Below are 26,579 nucleotides of genomic sequence, written 5' to 3'. Positions count from 1 at the left end.
TACCCCCCGCCCCTGCCCCCACCCCAGCAAACACATACACCAACTCTGCACCCAGTAACTGCTTACCTCCTGTTAGCCTCTGGAAACCACAAATCCACCTGCTTTTTCTGTGGATTTGCTTGATCTATATTTATCTGCTATCATATAAATAAAATTTTATTTATATGATAGCAGATAAAATAAAATTTTATTTATATGATAGATAAATACATACAATATGTGGCCTTTTTCTTCTGGCTTTTTTCATTTAGAATGATGTTTTCAGGATTTATTTGTGTGATAGCATGTATCAGCATTTATTCCTTTTTATGGCTAAATAATAGACTATTTTGTAGATGTACCACGTTTTATTTCTTCACAAGCTGAGTTGTTTCTACCTTTTGACCATTATGAATAATGCTGTTATGAACATTTATGTACAAGTTTTTGTGTGTGCATATGCTTTCATTCTATTTATTTATTTATTTATTTAGAGACAGGGTCTCACTCTGTTGCCTTGGTAGGAGCACAGCAGTGTGATCACAGCTTAGTGTAGCCTCAGCCTCCCCAGGCTCAGGTGATCCTCCCACCTCAGCCTCCCGAGTAGCTGAGACTAGAGATGCGTGCCATCATGCCTGGCTAATTTTTGTATTTTTTGTAGAGACAGGGTTTCACCACATTGCCCAGGCTTGTCTCGGATGCCTGGGCTCAAGTGATCCACCGGCCATGGCCTCCCAAAGTGCTGGGATTACAGTCATGAGCCACTGTGTGCAGCCCATATGCTTTTGGTACTCTTGGGTATACAACCAAAAATGGAAATGCTGGATCAAAGAATGTAAAATCTAGGCTGGGCACAGTGGCTCATGTGTGTAATCTCAGGGCTTTGGGAGGCCAAGGTGAGAGGGTTGCCTGAGGCCAGGAGTTCGAGACCAGCCTGGACAAGAAAATGAGACCCTGTTTCTACAAAAAACTGTAAACAATTAGCTGAGTGTGGTGGAGTGTGCCTGCAGTCCTAGTTACCTGGGGGTGGGAGGGTGGCGCTAAGGCAGGAAGATCGCTAGAGTCCAAGCGTTGGAGGCTGCAGTGAGCTGTGATCATAGCACTGCACTCCAGCCTGGGCCACAGAGTGAGATCCTGTCTCCAATATATATACATGTTATATATCCTATATATAATATATATATAAAACACTTAAAAAAGAATGTAAAATATATATTTAACTTGTTGAGGAACTGCCAAACTGTTTTCCACAGAAGCTATACCATTTTAATGCTCGCCAGTAATGTATGAAGTTTTAACTTTTTCCACATCCTTATCAAGACTCATTATTGTTCATTTTTTTGATTATACCCATTCTAGTGGGTGTGAAGTAATATCTTACTGTGGTTTTGATTTGTCTTTCTCTGATCACTAATGAGGTCAAGCATCTTTTCATGTGCTTATTGGCCATTTGTGTATCTCCTTTGGAGAAATGTCTGTTTAAACTCTTTGCCTATTTTAAAATTGGATTTTTAAAAATTGTTGAGTTTTAAGAGTTCTTCACACATTCTGGATATGTGATCTTTATTAGTTATATGATTTGCAAATATTTTCTTTCGTTCTGTAAGTTGTCTTTTCACTTTATTGTCCTTTGAGGCACAGATGTTTTAATTTTGATGAAATCTAATTTATCTGTTTTTTCTTTGGTTGCTTGTGCTTTTGGCATCATATCTGAGAAAATACTGCCTGAACCACAGTCATGAAGCCTACACCTGTATCTCTTAACAGTTTTATCATTTTTGCTCTTACATTTAGGTTTTAATCCATTTTGAGTTTTAATATAATGGTATGAGATAGGAGTCCAATTTATTCTTTTTCATGTGAATATCCAGTGACCCAGCACCATTTGTTGAAAATACCATCTTGGCCAGGCGTGGTGGCTCATGCCTGTAATTCCAGCACTTTGGGAGGTCGAGGTGGGTGGATCACAAGGTCAGGAGTTCGAGACCAGCCTGGCCAATATGGTGAAACCCCATCTCTACTAAAATACAAAAAAATTAGCTGAATGTGGTGGCACATGCCTGTAGTGCCAGTTACTCGGGAGGCTGAGGTAGGAGAATTGCTTGAATCTGGGATGCAGAGGTTGCAGTGAGCCAAGATCACACCACTGCATTCCAGCCTGGGTGACAGAGCGAGACTCTGTCTCAAAAAAAAAAAAAGAAAAAAAAAGAAAATACCGTCTTTCCCCATTTAATGGTCTTGGCACCCTTACAAAAAATCAGTTCACCATCAATGAATGGGTTTATTACTGGACTCTCAATTCTATCCTCATGTCTACTCTCAATGTTTATCCTTATGCCAGTATCACCGATTATAGCTTTGCAGCAAACTGAAATCAGGGAGTGTGAGTCCTTTAACTTTGTTTTTTTTTGGGGGTCCCTTTCATCTCTATATAAATTTTAGGATCAGCTTGTCAATTTCTGCGAAAAGAAAGTGAGAATTTTGATAGGGATAACATCAAACCCGTAGATCATTTAAGGGAGTGTTGTCATCACCACAATATTAAGTGTTTCCATCTATGAACATGCGATGTCATTCTATTTAATTAGATTTTCTAAATAAAGTTTTCTTTCAACAATATTTTTTAGTCTTCAGTGTACAAATTCTTCATTCCTTTAATTAAACGTATTACTAAGCATTTTATTCTTTTTTCTGAGTATTGAAATTGTTATTAAGGTATAATTGACAAAAATTATATTTATTTAGGTGAACAATGTGATGTTTTGATTGTGTATACATTGTCAAATGATTATATCAAGCTCATTAACATATCATCACCTTACATACTTATCATTTCTTTGTTGTAAGAAACTTTAAGATCTAATCTTTTAGGCCAGGTGCGGTGGCTCACACCTGTAATCCCAGCACTTTGGGAGCCTGAGGTGGGTGGATCACCTGAGGTCAGGAGTTCAAGACCAGCCTGACCAGCATGGAGAAACCCCGTCTCTACTAAAAATACAAAAATTAGCTGGGCATGGTGGTGCATGCCTGTAATCCCAGTTACTCGGGAGGCTGAGGCAGGAGAATCACTTGAACCTAGGAGGCAGAGGTTTCAGTGAGCCAAGATTGTGCCATTGCACTCCAGCCTGGGCAACAAGAGCCTAACTCTGTCTCAAAAAAAAAAAAAAGTTCTAATCTTTTAGCAATTTTCAAATATACAATACATTGTTAATCTTCAGAACTTATTCATTCTGTCTAACTAAAACTTTGTATCCTTTAACTGACATCTTTCCATCCCTTGCCCTGCTCCCAGCGGCTGGTAACTACTATTCTACTCTTTGCTTCTATGAGATCAACTTTTTTTTTTTTGAAACAGAATCTTGCTTACACCTGTGTCTCTTTCCCAGGCTGGAGTGCAGTGGCACGATCTCGGCTCACTGCAACCTCTGCCTCCCGGGTTCAAGCTGATTCTCCTGCCTCAGCCTCCCAAGTAGCTGGGATTATAGGTGCGTGCCACCACACCTGGCTGATTTTGTATTTTTAGTAGAGATGGGGTTTCTCTACTAATGTTGGCCAGGTTGGTCTTGAACTCCTGCCCTCAGGTGATCCACCCACCTCAGCCTCCTAAGGGTTTAACTTTTTTAGATTCTGAATATAATGAGATCATACAGTATTTGTCTTTGCTGGCCTTACTTCACTTAACATAATGTCCTCCAGATTCATCCATGCTGTTGCAAATGACAAGATCTTTTTTAAGCCTGAATAGTATTTCACTGGGATGTGTGTGTGTTGTATTAGTCCGTTTTCACACTGCTATAAAAACATACCCAAGATTGGGAAATTTATGAAGAAAAGAGGTTTAATTGACTCATAGTTCCAAATGGCTGGAAAGGCCTCAGGAAACTTACAGTCATAGTGGAAGGGGGAGCAGGCACATCTTACATGGCAGCAGGTGAGTGAAGGAGGAACTCCCAAAAAACCACCAGATCTCATGAGAATTCATTCACTATCCTGAGGACAGCATGAGGGAAATTGCCCCCATGATTCAATCACCTCCCATCAGGTCCCACCTTTGACATGTGGGGATTATGGAGATCACAATTTGCGATGAGATTTGGGTGGAGACACAGAACCAAACTGTACAATGTGTATACTATATTTTCTTTATCCATTCATCTCTTGATTAACGCTTGTATTGATTCCATATCTTAGCTATTGTGAATAGTGCTGTAATGAATATGGAACTGTAGATATTTCTTTTTTCTTTTCTTTTTTTTTTTGAGAAGAAGTCTCACTCTATTACCCAAGCTGGAGTGCAGTGGCACGATCTTGGCTCACTGCAACCTTTACCTTGCGGGTTCAAGCTATTCTCCTGCCTCAGCCTTCTGAGAGTAGCTGGGACTACTACAGACACATGCCACCACGCCCAGCTAACTTTTGTATTTTTAGTAGAGACGGGGTTTCACTATGTTGGCCAGGCTGGTCTTGAACTCCTGACCTCATGATCCACCCACTTTGGCCTTCCAAAGTGCTAGGATTACAGGCGTGAGCCATTGGGCCTGGCTTGATATTTCTTCAAGATACTGATTTCCTGTGGACATATACCCAGAAGTGACATTGCTGGATCACATGATAGCTGTATTTTTAATTTTTTCAGGAACCTCCACACTCTTTTTCATAATGCCTGTACCAATTTACATTCCCATCAACACCAAAAGGGAACGAGGGTTCCCTTTTCTCTACATCCTGGGAACACTTTGTTATCTTTTGCCTTTCTGAAAATTACCATTCTAATGGGTGTGAGGTGATATCTCATTGTGATTTTAATTTGCTTTTCCCTGATGATGAGTGATGTTGAGCATTTTTTTCATATGCCTGTTGGTCATTTGTATAGCTTCCTTTGAGAAATGTCTACTCAGGTTCTTTGCCTTTTTTTTTTTTTTTTGAGACAGGTTCTCCCTTTGTCACCCAGGCTGGAGTGTGCTGGCATGATCTTGGCTCACTGCAACCTCTGCCTCCCGAGTTCAAGCAATTCTCCCACCTCAGCCTCCTGAGTAACTGGGACTACAGGCATGCACCACCCACCCAGCTAATTTTTGCATTTTTTTGTGGAGAAGAGGTTACACAGTGTTGCCCAGGCTGCCCTTGAATTCCTGGACTCAAGCTATCAGCCCGCCTCGGCCTCCCGAAGTGCTGGGATTACAGACACGCGATTAAAGGCGCGCCCAGTGCCTTTGACCGTTTTAAAATCAGGTTGTTTTCTCGCTATTGAGTTGTTTGAATTCCTTACATATTTTGGATATTAACCCCTGATCAGATGTATGGTCTGCAAATATTTTCTCCCATTCTACTGGCTGTCTCTTCACTCTGTAGGTTGTTTCCTTTGCTGTGCAGAAGTTTTTTAGTCTGATGTCATTTCTTTTGTCTATTTTTGCTTTTGTTGCCTGTGCAAAAATTCTTTTTGATGTTATTGGAATAGAATTTTTAAAAAATTTTCATTTCAGATTTTTCATTGCTAGTATATAGAAATACATCTGATTTATGTATATTGATATTATATCCTGCAATCTTTTTGAATTAGTTTATTTGTTCTATTAGCTTTTTAATGGATTGTTTTGCAGACATCCGTGTCTTGTTCTTCATCTTAGGGGAAAAGCTTTCAGTCTTTTACCATTAAGTATGATGTTACTGTGTTTTTTTTGTAGCAGCCCTTCATTAGGTTGAGGAAATTCCCTTCCATTTCTAGTTCCTTTGTATTTCCAGTTAATCATGAAAGGATAATGAATTTTGTCAAATGCTCTTTCTGCATCTAATAAAATGATTATGTGGATTTTTCTCTTTATTTAATGTATATATATTAATATAATTAATTATTTAACATTAATTTTTGTAAGTTGAAGCAACTGTGCATTCCTGGTAGAAATCCCACTTGCTTATGGTGTATAATTCTTTTTACATTATTTCTTAAGGTCACAGAGCTTACTTTTACTTCTGCATATCATCCAAGGCACTTAAGCCATACTACAATTGTATCAAGAACTAGTGCCCAAGACATGTAACCATCATTATTATTGCTATCCTCATAAATGAGAGCACAAGGTGATGACATTCTGAACTAGAATGACAAGTCCAAATGAGAAACCTCATTTTAAGGAATAAGATAAAAGTTGGAGATAAGACCATATGGGATTATTACTTTTCTCAATGTTGTTGAATAATCCCTACATTCCTGGAATATGCCTTGCTTGATTATGATACTCTATTCTTCATTTTTATTTTTTATGTTTCTTAAGCATAGCCTGACAACTACACTTTATTTTTAAAAATGTTTTATTTTTTAAAACAGGAAAAAATATACATATATATATATATATATACACACACAAAGACATACATATATATACACACATACGTACATATACATATATATTTATCTAAAGTATTTGGCTTAATGAATTCTTAAAAATAAAACACTAGTGTAACTAGCACACAGGTCAAGAAGCAGAACATTATCAGCCCCTCATAAGGCCACTACAATGCCCCCTCTCAGTCATTACCCTTCACTATCCAACAGGAATAACCACTATCCTAATTCCCAACACTGTTGATTAGTTTAACCTGCTTTTAAAACTTTGTGATAAAGGAATAATAATCAGGCTCATTTCACTCAACACTGTATTTGTGAGAATCATCATGTTGCACGCAGCTGTTGGTTGGTTGTTCTCGTTGGTGGATAACAGCCCATTATATGAATGTACTGCATTTATCAATTTATTCTGATGTTATTAGGGGATTGAGTTGCTGTATTTTAGAAATATTATGTATTTTAGAAATACAGCCTGGCACCGTGGCTCATGCCTGTAATCCCAGCACTTTGGGAGGCTGAGGTGAGCGGATCACCTGAGGTCAGGAGCTCGAGACCAGCCTACCAACATGGCAAAACCCATCTCTATTAAAAATACAAAGATTAACTGGATGTGGTGGTGCATGTCTGTAATCCTAGCTACTCAGGAGGCTGAGGCAGGAGAATCGCTTGAACCTGGGAGGCCGAGGTTGCAGTGAGTCAAGATTGTGCCACTGCACTCCAGCCTGGGTGACAAGAGTGAAACTTCATCTCAAAAAAAAAAAAAAAGAAGAAGAAGAAGAAGAAGAAGAAGAAAGAAATATTATGCATAGTTGGTGCTCCTGTGAATATTTCGTACATGTCTCTTGGTGAATATATCTCCCTTTTCTGTTGGGTGTGTGCCCAGGATGGAATTGCCATCCTAGAGATCCTTTAAGAAAGAGGAAGAAATAGAAATTTTTTTTCTATTCACTACAGTAGAGACAATTGCATTTTTAAAATAATGACTTCGATTTTCCATGAGCTTTTAAATATCATAGTGTTATTTTTCTCATTCCAGGAACATGTAATAAGTTTTTAAGTAAAGTATTAGCATATAATATAATGCTTTATTCTGGAATTGTCTATCGCTACACTGTCTAATACAGTAGCCACTAGCCATAGAAGGTTATTGAACACCTGAAATGTTGGGTAAATGTAAAATACAAAATAGACTTACAATATTTAGTACAAAATAAAGAATGTACAATATCTTATTAATAATTTCAAAGTATCCATTACAGGTTGAAATGATAGTATTTTGGATATATTGGGTGAAATAAAACATATTAAAACAAATCTCATCTTTTTTTTTTTTTTTGTTTGAGACGGAGTCTTGCTCTGCCACCCAGGCTGGAGTGCAGTGGCCGGATCTCAGCTCACTGCAAGCTCCGCCTCCCAGGTTTACGCCATTCTCCTGCCTCAGCCTCCCGAGTAGCTGGGACTACAGGCGCCCGCCTCGTCGCCCTGCTATTTTTTGTATTTTTATTTTTATTTATTTTATTTTATTTTATTTTTTATTTATTTTATTTTTTTTTTTTGAGACAGAGTCTCGCTCTGTCGCCCAGGCTGGAGTGCTGTGGCCGGATCTCAGCTCACTGCAAGCTCCGCCTCCCGGGTTTACGCCATTCTCCTGCCTCAGCCTCCCGAGTAGCTGGGACTACAGGCGTCCGCCACCTCGCCCGGCTAGATTTTTGTATTTTTTAGTAGAGACGGGGTTTCACCGTGTTAGCCGGGATGATCTCGATCTCCTGACCTCGTGATCCGCCCGTCTCGGCCTCCCAAAGTGCTGGGATTACAGGCTTGAGCCACCGCGCCCGGCCTTGTATTTTTAAATAGAGACAGGGTTTCACCGTATTAGCCAGGATGGTCTCGATCTCCTGATCTCGTGATCCGCCCGTCTCGGCCTCCCAAAGTGCTGGGATTACAGGCTTGAGCCACTGCGCCCGGCCCCCAAATCTCATCTTTTTTTAAAAAAATGTGGCTACTAGAAATTTTAAATTGGATGTGTTGTTCACAATTTTATTTCCTTTGGACAGTGCTGGTCCATACTATGCAATTAAATAAATGGATAAGGATTGTCTTAATATTTCAAATGTACGTTACTTTCAGTTCTGTTTGACAAAGAACAGGTCATGGACTACTTTGGACCATTTAGTATTGGCACTTTGTGGCTGGCACTTTTATTTAAAATATATTAAATACTCTTTAATTTGATAAATTATATTTTCTTTGTAGGTTAAACTTCCACATTGATTACATTGTACATGATGATATTCCTGAGGGAATAAGAAAAGATAACAAAAGTCCATTTGGAAATTGAAGGAGTAGGATTGGATATGAAAAATATTAGCTAAAATTTTTAAATATTTCTTTTATCAAAACAGCTTTCTTTTTTCTTTTTTTCTTTTCTTTTTTTTTTTTTTGAGATGCAGTCTCACTGTCACCCAAGCTAGAGTGCAGTGGCACGATTTTGGGTCACTGCAACCTTCGTCTCCCGGGTTCTAGTGATTCTCCTCCCTCAGCTTCCAGAGTAGCTGGGATTACAAGCACATGCCACTATACCCGGCTAATTTTTGTATTTTTAGTAGAGATGGGGTTTCATCATGTTGGGCAGGCTGGTCTTGAACTCCTGACCTCAGGTGATCCGCCCACCTTGGCCTCCCAAAGTGTTGGGATTACAGGCACGAGCCACCGCGCCCAGCCGACAAAACAACTTTCTTACATTGTAATTCCTTGTAGATTAACATAAAGTTTGCATTATACTTAGTTTAGCATATGTGTAAACACAGTATTTTTTTGGGTGAGTTTATTTTTATACTAACAAGGATGTTTACTTCTTTAGGGAAAGTAACCTATTTCTTTTTCTTTGGTTGGCAATTAGGACAATCCTAACTGCTTAATCATAACCGAAGTGGTACACTCCAGACTCATTATTCCTTTCATTGGATATTATCTGACTGATGAATTGTGATCCCTGTCACAGGCCAAAATAGTGAGGTCCTGTTTGGATAATTGCTAAATATATTTTTATTGAATTATAATTTTTTGCCTTATGTCAACTGTGAAAGATATAAACTATAACTTCTTGGCTTTCTTTTGGTGAGAAAAAAATAGGCCTCAATCCTTTTGGTAACAATATAAAACAAGTAAAATAAAGAAATAGGTCTTAAAAGATCTAGGAGTCACCTTAAACTTTATCTGCCATGAGACACTTACAAGATTCAGACCTTTGTTGAAGATTACAGAAGGAGACTCATTCAGTCACACCCAAGAGACAGGCGTTCACTGTAAAGACTAGAATGAAGCATGGGAAGTGGATGGATCCAGTGCAGCCCCAGGGAACTTGACACTCACATGTCCCTGGGAAGCAGGTCTTCCTTGCTCTTCTTCCATCACTTGGTCTCAGCTTGTCTTTGACTGGTTTCTACCACTTGTGCCTCCACCCAACCTGCTGCTACATTCTCTTGGTTTCTGCTTACTCAAATGTTTTGCATCCCGAAGCCCATTTTGGCCCCTTCTGCCTTATCCTCTCTTAGTTCCAACCTTTCTATTACATCAGATGACTCCGTCTCTGCATTCTCCACTTTCCATTTCCAAGGGAGAGTCTGATCTGCTTACTAATTGTCAGAGCCCGTGTTTGATGAGAACTGTTTGTTCCAGGCCACCTCACAGGATGATGAATACCTTATGGATTGCGCGCTCCTGGGTCACGTGATCGCTCTTAATTTCAACTAGCTGGGCTGGGCGTGGGGAGGAGTAAGGAACGTTTTTTGTAGTTATTTGTGCAAACCCTGCTCTAGAAATAGTTTGGATAACTGTTTCCTTTCCAAAGGGTAAAGGGTAGGGCAAGCATCTCTCTCTCACACACGCATATATTAAAATAACAGTGACTAAAACAAAGGGAGTCTGAATAAATTGAATTATGAAGTTAAATGTAGGAAATAATGAATGAACAAGGGAAGAAACCGATACTGATCCAGGGTCAACAACTACCTATGTCCAAGTCAAATTTCTTTGCAGTCTAACAAATTGGCTTTCAAAATTGCATTTTGTTTTTGCGAATTAAGCCATTTTCAAGTCATGAGTAGTAGTTTTCTGGAGGCCCCCGGCGTCCGGAACCCATGAATGCCACGTTCTTTCTAGCTGCCTTCAGCAATTCGGGGGCGCTTTGTTTCTTACGTTGGGAGAGAAATCCTGCAGGAAATCGACGCCCAGGATCAGCTGCAGATCCTGGGATCCTTGGCTCTGAGTAGCACGGTGGAAAGGTGGGGTAATCGAGGCTCCGGATCCGTTTTCCTAGGAGCCCAGGGAGCTCCACCTGTCTGGAGTCAGCTCCTTTCTTGAACGTCTCCTCCCCTGAGTTTCCTCCTCATAGGCTTGTCCCTGGGAGTGTGGGCGGCCCCTTTCTTGAGCGCAGAAACACTTACTTTTCCCCCTACCCTGCTCCTCCTCCTCCACAGCCGTCTTTCTCTTTGCCTCAGCCACTTCCTTTCTTGGCCTCACTCTCCCCAGTGCACTGAAGAAGGTACCCCGGTCCGGACCCACGCGGCGCCAGTTCTCCGGCGGGAAGGAAAACAGGGCAGAGAGGTGCGTGAGCGCCCGGGCAGATGTGGCTTAGGTAGCAGGGATGGACCGGGTGTCCGGGGTGCGCCGCCCGGCACTGCGGGCTGCGGTGAGAGTTGGGTCGGGAGGGGGTCGGGAGGGGGCCGGGAAGGGGCTCAGGGCGCGCGGAGGCTGCGACCGGCTGCGCTGAGACCTCGAGGGCTGGGGTCCCAGGAGGCGCGCGCTGCCCACGTCCCCACCTCTCGGGCCGACTTCCGCACTCGGCTCACGTGACGTTTCGCCGGTCGGGGGCGGACTGGGAAGCCAGCAGAAATGGAACGCTTTTTTACCGCGGTGCGACGTGTGGGCTTTGCACTTGGCGGTGGTTCAGGAGCCAGTTCTGCAGAGCTGGGTGGGGAAGGGCTGGGGGCAAGGGGAGAGTGCCCCAAGGAACGTGGTGGCCTCAGGGCAGTGGACTCTACAGCGCCGGAGGTGGGTGCGGCTCTGTGCGCTCCAGGTCAGGGGGTGCAGAGTCGTGAGGGGACACCAGGGGCTCTTGGAGCCCGGGGCAGGGTCCGTTTTCCTCTCCTGGTTTGGGCGCTCGCTCTTTCGGCGCTTCGGGATGCCCGGGCCACGGGGGAGACGGACCCGCGGCGCCAGGCGGGGAGCTGCGGAGACAAAGGCTTCCGGGACGCGACCCTTCCCGGGCGCCAGCGGTGCAGCCCCGCAACTGGGGGCCCAGCCTGGCGCTCCCCAGCCCTGCACCGGTGCCGGCGCTGACCGTGTGATGATGGGCTGCAGGGCACGGGGTTAAGGGACCTCTACCAGGCAGAACCCCAAACTGGGAGCAGGATGGCCAAATATGGAGTGAGCGCGCCCCAGACCGGAGGGAGGAAGGAGCCCAGTCATCCTTTCACCCGCACCAGCTGCTTGTCCGCGATTGCGAAGGAGGGCTGAGAAAACGTGCCCAGCCCGAGTGTGTAAAGTTGGTTCCTGGTTCCAGACATACCTATTCCAGTAGGCTTTATTTCCTTGGATATTAGAAAATTTCCATGCATTGCCTCCAAACTTTTGAAAAATAACTATCCCCTGAGGGTCCTGAAATATATTCTAAAGTGTGTATTGATGGTGGGTTTCGCATTCTGCCCAGTCCTCCGACTTTACGCTTCCTTTGTGTTTCCCACGCACAAAGCCTAAATCGATTCTGCGACGACAATTAGAGTGCCTGGCCGGCATCTGCCTCGCCTTCCCTGGAGCATTTTCTTGTCTTCTGGTCCAGCCGCTCACCATTAAGCTCTTCCCCTTAGACTTGCTCTGCTTCTCACCTCTCCTCATTGTTCTTTTTTTTTTTTTTTTTCCCTTAGACATAGTTTCACGGTACTCGTGAGAATGTGTTACGTTCATACAACCAAATCAGGGTAATTGGGATATCCATCACCTTAAATATTGATATCTTCTTTATGCTAGGAACATTCAACTTATTTGCTTTTAGCCATTTGGAAGTGTACAATCCATTAATGTGAACTATAGTCACCCCACTGATCAATGCAGCGTCGGGTCTTACTTCTTCTGTGTATTTATATCCGTCAACCTCTCTTCATCCCTCCACCCCCTTCATTGTTCTGCATCTTGCGCACTGCAGTCCTGGGATTCTGTCCTTATTATAAAAAGCTATGGGTCTTTCAAGGATTGTGTCACAATAGGTATTTTTTTCCCCCTTTGTCCCTCTCCTTCCTAAATAATAAATAAATAAAACATGTCAAATTAAGTATGCTAGCAATTGTTTCTAAACCTGTTATTTTCCTATTTATAGTGGTCTGGGCAGGGAGCCTTTCTTACTTTGTAAGTATTCTGCCTTGGTAAGAGCTCAGCATGTCACATTTCATGTAAATCCCACTCACTATTATATTTAGTGTATTTGCATAATGGCAAAAGAGGAAGAGGAAGGGGGGAAAGATGAGCCACCACCATGTGGTAGAAACAGCATTTAGTTGTGGGGCATTAACCCCTGTTTCGTTATCCTTCAAATGGGGATAAATAAATGCCTTGTAAGGTTCTTAGAACTACATGAATTAACGCAGATAAGGAGTGTGATGTGTAATTAAGTATAAAGAAACGCTGGTTGGCGTCCATGCTTAAAATTGGCTAAACGTACATTTGCTTAATATAATGCAGGTATGCATGCTATATATAATAGATGGATTTCCCCTGTGATTCTCATTATTCAGTGAGAGCCAAGTCTGAAGTGTGTTGCTGGTGTTGGGAGGAAGGAGTGAAGAAGGGTGTTAAAGAGATAACATCTTTCTAGGGGGTCGGGAATCAGAGAATCAGAGAATTGGGGAGTTCCTTAATTTCTTTGGACATTTTCATTCTCCCTCTGTCCAGTACAGGCTAATTTCCTCATCATCCCTCACAGATCCTTACTATGTCTGCATGAATGTTTCTAGGAATGTTTCTAGGGTGCAAACTTTATTCATTGTTGGGCAATTTTAATTGCTAGAGAACTTTTTTATATGGCCCTCAAATCTGCCTTTCTATTACACTTATCCATCTTACCCAGTAGAGGAACACAAAGTCTATTCATAAAGTACATAAAAAAGAGCTTTAGTTTTTTTTTGTTTTGTTTTTAAAGCAGCAGTTCTTCTCTAAGCTAACTTCTTTAGAGTGCGAGTAATAGAAACTCAGTCAAACCAACACAAGCAAAAAGAGGAAAGATATTGGTTCACGTAGTTGGAAAGTCCAGGGTCTTATATAGGCTCAGCCATTGTTATATGACTGGACATTTCTTTGTGTTAGCTTTATTCCTGGCCAGCGGTTCTCACATGGTGGCCATTGACATCAGGGACTATAAACTAGTATCTTAGAACCAAGTGGAAGGAGAGTGTCGTTTTACTAACAGTCCTAGCAAAATCACAGGGCTAAACCTAATTGTTCTGGATGGGCTCAGCTACCTCATGCCTCAAACCAATTATTCTGGCTCTGACCTGCCTCTGGAGCCCGGGTAAGGCTCTACCCAGGATACATGGGTTTAGCGTAAGGAGGGAAAGGCTTTATCCAAACAAAACTTAGACTGCCGGTGCCAGAATGGGAAATGGGTGCTGGGTAGACAAAACAACAGTTGCCCACTACACTGCTACTAATAGTTTTTTCCTACTTTTATTCTCATGGCATGGTGTTCAGGCTTAGTGGCTATGTACTCTGTGTATATTTTAGCTTTTTAGTATCGCTCTTAAACTATGTCTTGAATTGCATATAATGTTATAGATATGACTTCACCAACACAAAGTCCCTAATATTTGAACACTATAAGTTTTCATATTAAGCTTTATGAAGATGCATTTAATTGAATATTTTATGTTTTATTACAATCTAAGCTTCTTAAATTATAATATTCACACAAGCAACAGAGCAGAGGGCAGTGGCACTTTTAATAATTAGCAGATAGAAAATCTAGTGTCCCAATCAATATCATGTAAGCAGGTAGTATATAGTCATAGGTGTCACTCTTGTTTTTAACAGCTAGCAAGAATTAGTTACAATCCATATGGATAAAGTTGTTTCTTGCAAATTATCACCCTGAAGGAAACCATACACACAACTCCACCTTTTTGGTCCCTTATTTGATTTGAAAAAATTATGATTTGAAAACAGACTGAACTGATGCATCTTCTACCCGGTTGCTCATACTTCCTGACATCCTGCAGGTGTACTTCCAATCCCTCTCATGCCTTTGTGTGTTCTTTTCAGTTCATGAGGTCAGTATTTCTTTACCCTCTACTCTTAGTGCCAGACATGATATAGCAGTGAGCATTGTAGTCAATTCCTTGCAGAGGGGAGCTTACCCTGTGGTAGTGAAAGTCCAGAAATGTAATTCCAATTGGGTGAAATGAGGGGCACGGTGCTATGGGAACACAGTGAGGGAGTACTGCTTCTCCAGGATTTCAGGGAAGGCTTTTATTTAAGCTGGAGCAGGATGTGTGTGAATTAGCCCCTGGAAAGAGGAATAGCTATAGTCTGAATTGAAGCCATAGTGTGTGTGAAGGCTGGAGGTGAGAGAGCAAGGGGCATTTGAGAGATTTAAAAGTCCCATGTGGCTACAGCCTAGAGTTCAAGGGGGTGGAAGAGGCTAGAACAGTGTGCAGAACCCAGCTGTTGGAGGACTTAGTGAGCCAGGGAAAGGCTCAACTTCTGTTTTATTCTGAACTCCTTATCTGCAGATGAATGATCTTCACCACAAGCTATTTATTGCAATCGGATTTAAGGCCATGATGTCCCTGTATGTCACTGGATTGACAGGATGGTATTAAAATTGCTGTTGTGGCCGGGCGTGGTGGCTCAAGAGTGTAATCCCAGCACTTTGGGAGGCCGAGACGGGCGGATCACGAGGTCAGGAGATCGAGACCATCCTGGCTAACACGGTGAAACCCCGTCTCTACTAAAAAATACAAAAAACTAGCCGGGCGAGGTGGCAGATGCCTGTAGTCCCAGCTACTCCGGAGGCTGAGGCAGGAGAATGGCGGGAACCCGGGAGGCGGAGCTTGCAGTGAGCTGAGTTCCGGCCACTGCACTCCAGCCTGGGCGACAGAGCAAGACTCCGCCTCAAAAAAAAAAAAACAATAAAATTGCTGTTGTATTGATCTGCCTCCCCCACTAGACTGGCTCCTGAAGAGCAGGGAGTGTGTGTCAGTTTATTCTGGGGTGTCCAGCCCCTAGCTTAGGCCTGCCTCAAGTGTGCTATGCGTTTTCTCCTTTGTTGCCTTGCTTTACGTATACATTTCCTCCTGTATAGAGTGCCCTACCCTACCTGTCATGCTGGACCACTCCTCCCCAGTGACCTCCCAAGAAGCCTCCTGCTGCTTACTCCTTTGTGCTTCCATATGCCTTGGACCCACCACTCAAAGAGTATTTGTCACATTGCTCTTCATTGCAGGCCCTCATTTGCCTTTAGAATGTGAGATCCCTGAGGGCAGATCCTGTGCTACACACCTTTTGTATTTTCGGTGCCTAGCAGGGTACCATGAAGAAGACCTACTCAGAGTGAATTGTGGGGGTAAGGAGAATGGCTGTATTCTCCCCCACAGATGTGGAGAATAGGAGTGCAGGCAGCTAAGGGGGCAATTACAAAGGTAGAGGGAAAATGGGGACACTTCAGTGCCACATGCATCACACAAATTTTTTAGGAAAAGGGACATGGTAAATTAATAGTGACAAATGCGACATGAACAAGACAAAGGGCCCTTGGATTTGGATGTGCTTAATGGAACGTAATGGTGATAATTTAGACTTCCTTTTTCTCTCCCAGGCAGCAATGAATGTGGATCATGAGGTTAACCTCTTGGTGGAGGAAATTCATCGTTTGGGTTCAAAAAGTAAGTATCTAATGGAGATAGAGTATTTCTCGTGGCTTTACCTTGAACAGTTGAGACTGGCATGCTGGAGAATCCTAGAAGGGGTCATCCAGGGGTTCAGGACAGAGATATGGCAGCTCTGCCCACAGCCCCAGGTGGTAACTGCCCTTAGCCAGGAAGTGACATCTGGAGACACAGGGCTTTTGGGGTATTGTGATTCTGATGCAGAGAATGGTTGAGATATTTCATTATTTTTTCAATAGAAAGCAAATTACTAAGCTTCTTTCATCTGACTACATTGAAATTTGGTAATTGAATCATATTCAAATTTTTACTTATCATACTATTAAAATTCATGTTTTCTGCTTTGTTCTGCCATCATTTTACAAACTTCTTTTTTAAAATCATCTTATCTAAAATGTCATCATTTTACACACTTGTAAATGACTACGGACTTACATTGAAATTATACTAAATTATACTAAATTGTCTTTATTTTCTCCAAATCTCAAATCTTGAGTTTTGTATAATCAGGTATTAAGTAACATAACTAAAATAAATCATCCTTTAGGTAGTGTTTAAGAACAATTATCTTTTTCTTGAGCAATAACTAGGCAGCTTCCTTGAAGATAGTGACATGCAAAATGGGTAGTATTCGCGTCTTCTTCCTAAGTTTTAATGAAAATTACTATTATACTTGTGGCTTTAGGTATTTGGTACATCTCAGATGAGACATGCAAGAATTTGGGGAGCATTTTGAAAATAATAAGAATAATAGACGTATTCAGCAACAACTAGGATAATAGGACTGGAAGTGTTAAAATTACATCATGTAAGTGAAAACCTGTTCTAGAAAGTCCCTCAGAAGCTCTCAAGGTTTGTGTCATTATAGTTTGATTCTTCTTAAAGCACTGTCTGTTCATGAATCACAAATCCTTTGAAGTAACAGGACAGACTTGGAAAATTCCATGAAGCCATTAATATCAAATGTCACCTGCAATGGTTTTCTGTTCCTGCTGTAACAGATTGCCACAAATTTAGTGATGTAAAACAACACATGTAATATCTTAAGAGTTCTGTAGGTCAGGAGTTTGACAAGGGTCTTGCTGGAGTAAGATTAAGGTGTTGGCAGGGGACTCCTTTCTATAGGTTCCAGGAGGGAATCAGTTTCCTTGCCTTTTCCAGCTTCTAGAGGTGGCCTTGGCTCATGGTCCCCTTTCTCTGTCTTAAAGCGAGCAAGAGCTGATTGAGTCCACACGTTGCATCACATCAACCTCCTCCACTTTTTCTTTTAAGTTTGTTTGTTTGAGACAGAATCTTACTCTGTTGCTTAGGCTGGAGTGCAGTGGTGCAATCTTGGCTCACTGTAACCTCCCACCTTCCGAGTTCAAGCGATTCTCCTGCCTCAGCCTCCCGAGTAGCTGGAATTATAGGCACCTGCCACCATGCTCAGCTAATTTTTTTAGTTTTAGTAGAGATGGGGTTTCACCATGTTGGCCAGGCTGGTCTTGAACTCCTGACCTCAGGTGGTCCATCCACCTCGGCCTCCCAAAATGCTTGATTACAGGTGTGAGCCACCACACCCGGCCTAGTTTCTTGTATTTTTATTAGGATGGGGTTTCACTGGCCAGGTGCGGTGGCTCACGCCTGTAATCCCAGCACTTTGGGAGGCCGAGGCAGTTGGATCACGATGTCAAGAGTTCAAGGCCAGCCTGGCCAACATGGTGAAACCCTGTCTCTACTAAAGATACAAAAAAAAAAAAAAATTAGCCGGATGTGGTGGCGTGTGCCTGTCATCCCAGCTACTGGGGAGGTTGAGGCAGGAGAATCTCTTGAACCCGGGAGGCGGAGGTTGCGCCAAGATTGCGCCACTGCACTCCAGTCTGGGCAGTGGGGCAAGACTCCGTCTCACAAAACAAACAAACAAACAAACAAGCAAACATAAAAGAGATGGGGTTTCACCATGTTGGCCAGGCTGGTCTTGAACTCCTGGCCTTAAGTGATCCACCTGCCTCGGCCTCCCAAAGTGCTGGGATTACGGATGTGAGCCACCATGCCCGGCCTGCCTCCCTCTTCTGTTTTAAGGACTTTTTGGATTACACTGGGCTCACCCAGGTAATCTAGGGTTCCTCCCTGTCGTGGAGTCCTTAATTGAATTGCATCTGAAAAGTCCCTTTTGCATGTGAGGTAACATATAGATTCTAGAGATTGGACATGGATATCTTCTGGGGCCTTTATTCTTCCTATTACTCCCTCTTTTTTTGTCTTAGTCACTCTATTTCTATATCAAACCCAAGTCATCATTACTGAAATGTACCAAGAAAAGATAAATGAGGCTTTTTAAAGTTGGTGTGGACTCTTAAGTCCTAAGGTAGTCAACAACTAAGTGAGTTGAATCATATGATCAGTTAATACTTATTGAGTATCTATATGCGCTAATAACTGTGGAGTACAAGTGGTATAAAGTGTGTTCCTTTTCCTCAGGGATTTTACTACTTAGTTGGTGAAAACAAATAAAATCTCATAGTCCAGGTGCCATGGCTCAGGCCTGTAATCCTAGCACATCAGGAGGCCAAGGTGGGAGGATCATGTAAGCCCAGGAATTCAAGACCAGCCTGGGCAACAAAGTAGGATCCCATCTCTATAAAAAAATTGAAAAATTAGCCAGGCATGGTGGCATACAACTGTGGTCCCAGCTGTACTGGAGACTGAGGCAGGAGGATTGCATGAGCTCAGGACGTTGAGGCTGCAGTGAGCTGTGTTGAAGCCATTGCACTCCATCCTGTGGGACAGAGTGAGACCCTATCTCAAAACAAAAAGAAAAACAATAAAAAACTCATGAGGCAATTATCAGAGAAAAAAATGGTGTGTTGAACTATGAAGTGCTGACATGCAATATGGTCCCTTCAAAATAGATTATTGGAAGTTGTAGTAGTTGGGGGCACTCAGTGAAGTCTTGCATCTCAGGTAGGACTTTGAAGTGTAGGGCCGGTCAGTTTAGGGGGAAATCCATGAGTTGGTTTTGGAATGGGAATGTGAATGTATTGTTTGAAGAGAACACTGAGAAGACATTGGAAAATGTAATTTATTTAGTTTCTTTTTTGAGACGGAGTCTCGCTCTGTCGCCCGGGCTGGAGTGCAGTGGCACCATCTTGGCTCACTGCAACCTCTTGTCTTGTAGGTTCAGGCGATTCTTGTGCCTCAGCCTCCCTGGTAGCTGGTATTACAGGTGTCCATCAGCACGCCTGGTTAAGTTTTGTATTTTCAGTAGAGATGGGGTTTTGCCATGTTGACTGGGCTGGTCTCGAACTTCGGGCCTCAAGTGGTCCGTCTGCCTTGGCCTCCCAAAGTGTTGGGATTACAGGCATGAGCCACTTCGTCTGGCCATGATGTGTTTAGTTTCCTAATCAAAGAAATCAACAATCTTCCCTAACTCAATTTTTCTCCCACCCATTTCACCACACCCACTTGATGGAGGCCTGATGAGTCTTATTTTCCACAGTGATGCCCCTCCTGTTCTTCCTCCCACACTCCTGTTTTTTTCCTGAGCTCAGTGAGGTCATCTTACTCTTGGCAGCATTATTATTGTTTTTTTCTTTTTCTTTTCTTTTCTTTTTTTTTGCTGAGACAAAGTCTTGCTCTGTTACCCAGTCTGGAGTGCAATGGTGTGATCTTGGCTCACTGCAACCTCTGCCTCCTGGGTTCAAACAATTCTCCTGCCTCAGCCTCTTGAGTAGCTGGGATTACAGGCATCCACCACCACTCCTGGCTGATTTTTGTTTTTTTACTAGAGACGGTATTTCGCCATGTTGGCCAGACTGGTCTTGAACTCCTGGCCTCTTGTGATCCACCCGCCTCAGCCTTCCAAAGTGCTGGGATTGTAGACGTGAGCCACTGGGCCCAGCCGTGCATTACTGTTGTTTGGATAGTTATAGGTGTTAAAGGCATATTTCTAAAGATTTGTAGGATTTTCTTTTCTGTATCCATGTCAACCTAGTGTTTATTGGTCATATTCAATTAGTTTTTAAATTCTAACCTTTACAGTACTAGTCATTATTCTGGTAAGGCAAACTGAAATTCCACTTCAAAATTAGCAGCTTTCACATTAGAAGACTTAAGATAATTATCATAACTTCTATAAGCATGGAAATACTTTTAATTTTGCAGCTTCATCAGGATACCTTGACTTTCTCATCCCTGGCAAAAGATGACTTATTGAGTTTGAAAGCATATGTAGATATGTGTAATCTTTGAATGTGTTATGGTTAATTATTTAAGTTGTATCTGGAGTGATTTTGCCTTAATCTGCATATTATGAGCTCAAGATGAAAACTGATGAATTTAGTTTTATCTTTTCATTCAAAGTCAAATTATTTAAAGTCTCATTTTTCATATAGTGAAAAAGATTAAATGGGGAGAGAGCACTTGGATATTTAAATTCTTCCATTCAACGAATTTTTTTTTAGGGTCCCCTTTGTGCTCAAGTGCTGGAGATGTAAAAATAAACAAAATTCCATCTCCATCTTTGAGGTTCTCTTTAGGTAGCTGAAAGACAGACAAACTGGAAGTCCCTAGAGGGAAGTAATTAACATGGGCTGTAAAGTTGGACTCTGTGAAAATGAATCCCAGCTCCTTTACATACTTGCTGTGTGACCTTGGCTACTTTACTAAATTTTTCTGTGCCTTGTTTTCCTTGTTTGTAAAACAATAACACTCTACTTCAAGGACACATTTCTTCACATTAAAAAAATCTCTAAAATAGGCCGGGTGCGGTGGCTCACGCCTATAATCTCAGCACTTTGGGAGGCCAACACAGGCAGATTGCCTGAGGTCAGGAGCTCGAGACCAGCTTGGCTAACATGGTGAAACCTTGTCTCTACTAAAAATACGAACATTAGCTGGGCGTGGTGGCGGGTGCTTGTAATCCCAGCTACTTGGGAGGCTGAGGCAGGAGAATCGCTTGAACCTGGGAGGCAGAGGTTGCAGTGAGCCAAGACCACACCGTTACACTCCAGTCTGGGCAACAAGAAGGAAACTCAAAAGGAAAAAAAAAATAAATCTCTCAAATAAAAATGCATCGTATAGTACATGGCATGCTATGGTTAAATTGGCAGTTTAATTGTAATATAAAATAATGATGCTTCTTGCAATCAGTTGTGTCTTATCTTCCATGAAATACAGATTAAGTGAATTTTAATGACTGTAAAATGCATCGAACAGTTCTGGATCATAGCAAGTACTCAATAAATGTTAGCTATTAATACTGTAAATGATGGTGAACACTTGATAGATATATACTCAGTTTTATAAGAAGAGCTATTCACTCAACTGAGGGGCTCATGAAGGACTTCTAGAAAAGGCAGCATTTGAATTCATTCCTGAAGAAAAATCATTTAGCTAGGAAAAAGTTTCTGGGTTTCTGGGCAGATGACTGAACATGGGCACTGTTACAAAGGCAGGATCTGTCATATCATCTTAGGCACAGCAAGCAGGTCATTGTGACTGAATCAGAAGGTACATGCAGTGATACAGCAGAAGGCCAGGCAAGTGGTAGATGCAAGGCCAGAGGATGAAGTACCTCTTCTGCGAGGCCGTGGACTTCTCTTTATTTAGAAGGTCATAGGGAGCCATTGAAATATTAAAGTAGGCTTGATGAGGTGGCTCACACCTGTAATCCCAGCACTTTGGGAGGCCAAGGTAGGAGAAATGCTTGAGCCCAGGAGTTCGAGACCTCGTCGCTATTAAAAATAAAAATAAATTAGGTGTGGTGGCGCATGCCTGCAGTCCCAGCTACGTGGGAGGCTTGGAAGGCTCAAGAGGATCTCTTGAGTCCAGGAGTTCGAGGTTGCAGTGAGCTATGATCACAGAACTGCCCTCCAGCCTGGGCAACAGATCAACACCCTGTCTCAAAAAAAGAAAAAAGAAAGAAAGAGGGATTAAAGTAGAAGAGTAACAATGAGCTTTGCATCTCATAAAGCTTCTTCCACATTTTTTCTTCCGCACCCATGTGGAGGATGTATTGAGGGGCAAAAATGCAGAAAAGGAGGCTGGTATGGAGTTCTCAGCAGCTTGCAGTGACGCAGGTGAGAAACACTTAGGACCTGAACCAAGGAATTAACTGTCATTGGAGAGGAAAGGCAGTAGTCACAGAAGACACAAAGAAGGTGGAATCACCCAAACATTTGTCAGATTGAGGGATGAGGGGCATGAGAACTCCAAGATTACACCCAGGTTTTTGTCTCTGGTGCCTTTAAAATTTTTAACCAAAGTTGAGAATTTACTGTATGCTGGGCACTCTATAAAAGGCTTTTTCTTTATTATGTCTGTTAATCTTTGCAACAGCCCTGTGAGAGGTATTTTTACCCTCATTTGATGGATACCTGAAGTTCAGAGAGCTTGGAGGACTTGCCTGAGGTTACCAGCAGCTCCACTTCTATCTGTAATCAGTGATAGGTTCCTGTTGCACACAGTGTCATGCAGGTGGAAGTTGAAAAACCAAAGAGGTGCATCTTTGCTTTCCAGGCCAAACATGGTCAGATTCCCTGTTTTCCCTTTAGAACATCTTTCATCCTCCTTCTCATCTTAGGTGATCTACTTCAGGTGAGTAAACTACTCACGCTGGTCACTGTTCCCCCAGCCACCTTACTCATTTTTAGCCTTGCCTGTGGCTTGGCACACTATCCCTATTTGTGTCAGTCACAGCAGAGCCCCTGGTCGCTGATGGTCTGCTCAGTGTGTGCCAGGCAGTGTGCCGAGTGCTTTCGAGCTGTGTCTCCTGGCAGCACCGAGAAAAAGATGTTCAGGTCCCCATTTTACACAGGAGGAAGCCAAGGCTTAGGGAGCTTTAAACAAGTTGCCAAAGGCCAAACGACTAGTAGATGGCAGAGATTTCCACCGAGGACTGTTAGGTTTTTGAAAAGCTCCGTGCATATCATCACAATGAAGCTGAGGAAAAAGAAAAAAGCTCCAGGTTATTGTCTCCTTTCAAGTCCAGAAGAGGTACTGCCTCCTCCATGAAATCTTCCTTACCATTCTTGCCCAAAGACATCTTGCCCTCCTCTAAACTGTAAAATATATTTTCTTTTTTTCTTCTTTTTTTATTGAGACAGGGTCTCACTCTGTTGCCCAGGCTGGAGTGCACTAGCACGGTCATGGCTCACTGCAGCCTCAAACTCCTGGGCTCAAACAGCCCTCTGCTTCAGCCTCCTGAGTAGCTGGGATCACAGGTGCACTCCACCACACCCAGCTATTTTTATTTTATTTTTTTAGGAGAGAGATGGGCTCAGTATGTTACTCAGGTTGGTGTCAAACTTCTGGGCTCAAGGTATCCTCCTACCTTGGCCTCCTAAAGTGCTGGGATTACAGGCATGAGCCACTGCACTCGGCCGGGATGTATTTTCTTTGCTTCTCATTTGGCATCCAATCACATACTGCTTTGTATTGTTGCTTTAACTTGTTATGTGTATATTTCTTATTTCCTCATGGGACTGAGTCATTGCTTTGAAAGTTCGAAAGCAATTCTCTCCTTCCTTGTATCTGTCTCTAGCGTCTAACACAGTGCTGTGCTCACAGTAGGAGTTTGCCAAGCAGCCAGTCAGAAGTTCTCTCCAGGGAGTGTGGGCACTCAAGAACCTTTGGTCAAGAAATGGTCCTCTCCTCACTGTGATGGCCATCCTCTTGACCGTGGGTGTAGCTTTGGAAGGGAAGAACCTGCAGTAGAGAGGTAGGAAGAGGTCAGGGATTCAGTCAAGTGATCAAAGGAATCACCCAAGGATAGGGAGGTGTCTCCCAGATTACTCTTGTCTCCAGGTTTTCAGGTTATTGATTTTTAACAGCAGATCCACTTTTGGTCTATCTTAACTTTCAATGTCTATGTTAAAAACTGGCCTCCAAATAAGATAATCTAGGGCTCATATGAAATACAGATTTCTGAGTCTACCACCAGGAATTCACGTTCAGTGGTCCTGATAAATGGCTGATGATAATGCATTTTTAAGGAGGCCCCACTCCCACCCTGGGGATTCCGGGTGTTCAGAACACACTTAGAGAAACACTGCTCTTGATCCTGGTTTTCTATTTTATTTGTAGTCTTTATTGATTCAAAAACTCACATAACAATTAACAAATAAAAATAGAGGGAAATGTATCTGCAATATTAGCACTGTAGCACATTCAACTTTTGTGAATGTTTCTTGGTTCTCAGTCTTTGGATAATCCTAAGGCTAAGAGGCATATAACATGTATTTATTCCATTACTTTTTGGATCTGGGAAGAGAATATGTTGAATTTATGACTGTTAAATGTTAAATTGTAATCTTGGATAGCCCATAGTTAGAAATGTATTAAAGATTTTGTAAGGCCGGGCGCGGTGGCTCAAGCCTGTAATCCCAGCACTTTGGGAGGCCGAGACGGGCGGATCACGAGGTCAGGAGATCGAGACCATCCTGGCGAACACTGTGAAACCCCGTCTCTACTAAAAAATACAAAAAACTAGCCGGGCGAGGTGGCGGGCGTCTGTAGTCCCAGCTACTCGGGAGGCTGAGGCAGGAGAATGGCGTGAACCCGGGAGTCGGAGCTTGCAGTGAGCTGAGATCCGGCCACTGCACTCCAGCCCCGGCGACAGAGCAAGACTCCGTCTCAAAAAAAAAAAAAAAAAAAAAAAAAAAAAAAAAAAAAAAAAAAAAAATAAAGATTTTGTAAATCTGCCATACTTGACGATAAGACACAGACTTTACATTTGCTAACAATGTATTTTCTCAAATTAGATGCTGATGGAAAGTTAAGCGTGAAATTTGGGGTCCTATTCCGAGACGATAAATGTGCCAACCTCTTTGAAGCATTGGTAGGAACTCTCAAAGCTGCAAAACGAAGGAAGATTGTAACGTATTCAGGAGAGCTGCTTCTGCAAGGTGTTCATGATGATGTTGACATTGTATTACTGCAAGATTAATGTGGTTCACGTATCTTTTATGTACTGCCATTTTTTGTTTCTGGTGAACTGGAATATAAAGTGAAAGAACAAACATTTGAACATACTTAATGTATTTTTATAGAACTTTGTAAACAAAAGGAGATTAATGTTTTAGAAGTCTGTCCTTTTTTATATCTTGAAAGAAAATGTATGTATGATGCTATAAAATACACAAATCCTATTATTTTTCTCAGGAATCTGGTTGGGAATTGTAGGCAATGAGGTGTTTTGGGAGGCGGGTACAGGGGAATGTTTGTTTCATAAATAATTAGACATTTTCTATAGATATTTGACATTCTGCAAAAGCAGCAAGCAAATTGAAGACCAACTCCTATGAGAAATATTATAATGTTTATGTAATAAAGACATGTAGCTGTCTTAAAATTGCCTTATTTTGTCATTTAAGTATTTGTGTGCTTTTCAGAATTGAGTTTTTGTGTCAATATTAGATAACTGCAGTAAAAGTTATGTTAATCTGAAACACATTGTCTCAGAACTACCAAATTTAAGTAATAGGAATGGCTGGGCACAGGTGCTCACACCTGTAATCCCAGCACTTTGGGAGGCCGAGGTGGGCAGATCACCTGAGGTCGGGAGTTTGAGACAGCTTGGCCAACATGGTGAAGCCCCATCTCTACTAAAAATACAAAAATTAGCTGGGTGTGATGGCACATGTCTGTAATACCCACTACTCTGGAGGCTGAGGTATGAGGGTCACCTGAACCCAGGAGGTGGAGGTTGCACTGAGCCGAGATCGCCCCACGGCACTCCAACCTGGGTGACAGAGCGAGACTCAGTCTCACACACACAAAAAAAAATAGGAAAAGAAAAAAGAAATAGGAATGGTTAGTGTTATGGTTGGACCCTATGCAAAATACTTATTTTGAGGCTGATTGTGTGCTTATTGCTGAGTTAGGGGACATGCCAAAAAATCTAACCTAAAAACTTCACATAAACTTCAAATTCTAGTTGGGTGACACCCATCTGAAACAATATGGGATAATCTCTGATTGCATGTTATGGAATTTAAAATGACTTGGAATACCAAGAAGAATAAAAGCAGTGAAAGCCACAGTGGCCAGGGGAGATATCCTGGAGGGGGCAGAGCTTGCATCGAGGAATGATTGCAGCTGATTATCTCGAGGGAAAAAAAGACGGGATGATGAGGGTGATGACTGAAGGAAAGGCAGAAGGACACAAATCGGCAAGACATGATCTCGTGAAAGGCAAGATATCAGGCCAACTAGAATTCTGGGGAGAGAGGTGGTTCACTGGACAATGAAAGTGGGACCTGGGAAACCAAGAAGAGGAATCTGAACAGAAACTGGAGCAAGGACATTCCATGATGACAGTGATATTTAGTGCAGATGGCCCT

General features: G+C 42.3%; 1 protein-coding gene across 2 annotated transcripts; it reads left to right on the top strand.

The window, feature by feature from the left end:
• The first annotated feature begins 10,738 nt into the window (after positions 1-10,738).
• On the top strand, positions 10,739-25,592 carry ABRACL (ABRA C-terminal like). Of its 2 annotated transcripts, none has more exons than XM_033235293.1 (3): positions 10,739-10,930; positions 16,188-16,254; positions 24,999-25,592. In XM_033235293.1, the coding sequence occupies exons 2-3, from the start codon at positions 16,194-16,196 to the stop codon at positions 25,181-25,183; spliced, it is 246 nt and encodes an 81-aa protein (XP_033091184.1). In that variant the 5' UTR covers positions 10,739-10,930; positions 16,188-16,193; the 3' UTR covers positions 25,184-25,592. The 2 variants fall into 2 exon arrangements, with proteins under 2 accessions (XP_033091184.1, XP_033091183.1); XM_033235292.1 differs by lacking the exon at positions 10,739-10,930 and adding an exon at positions 11,187-11,377.
• Positions 25,593-26,579: the final 987 nt, after the last annotated feature.

The sequence above is a fragment of the Trachypithecus francoisi genome, unplaced genomic scaffold (genome assembly GCF_009764315.1).
Source record: "Trachypithecus francoisi isolate TF-2019V2 unplaced genomic scaffold, Tfra_2.0 Lachesis_group15, whole genome shotgun sequence".
Classification (NCBI taxonomy): domain Eukaryota; kingdom Metazoa; phylum Chordata; class Mammalia; order Primates; family Cercopithecidae; genus Trachypithecus; species Trachypithecus francoisi.
This window is presented reverse-complemented; position numbering and strand designations above follow the sequence as displayed.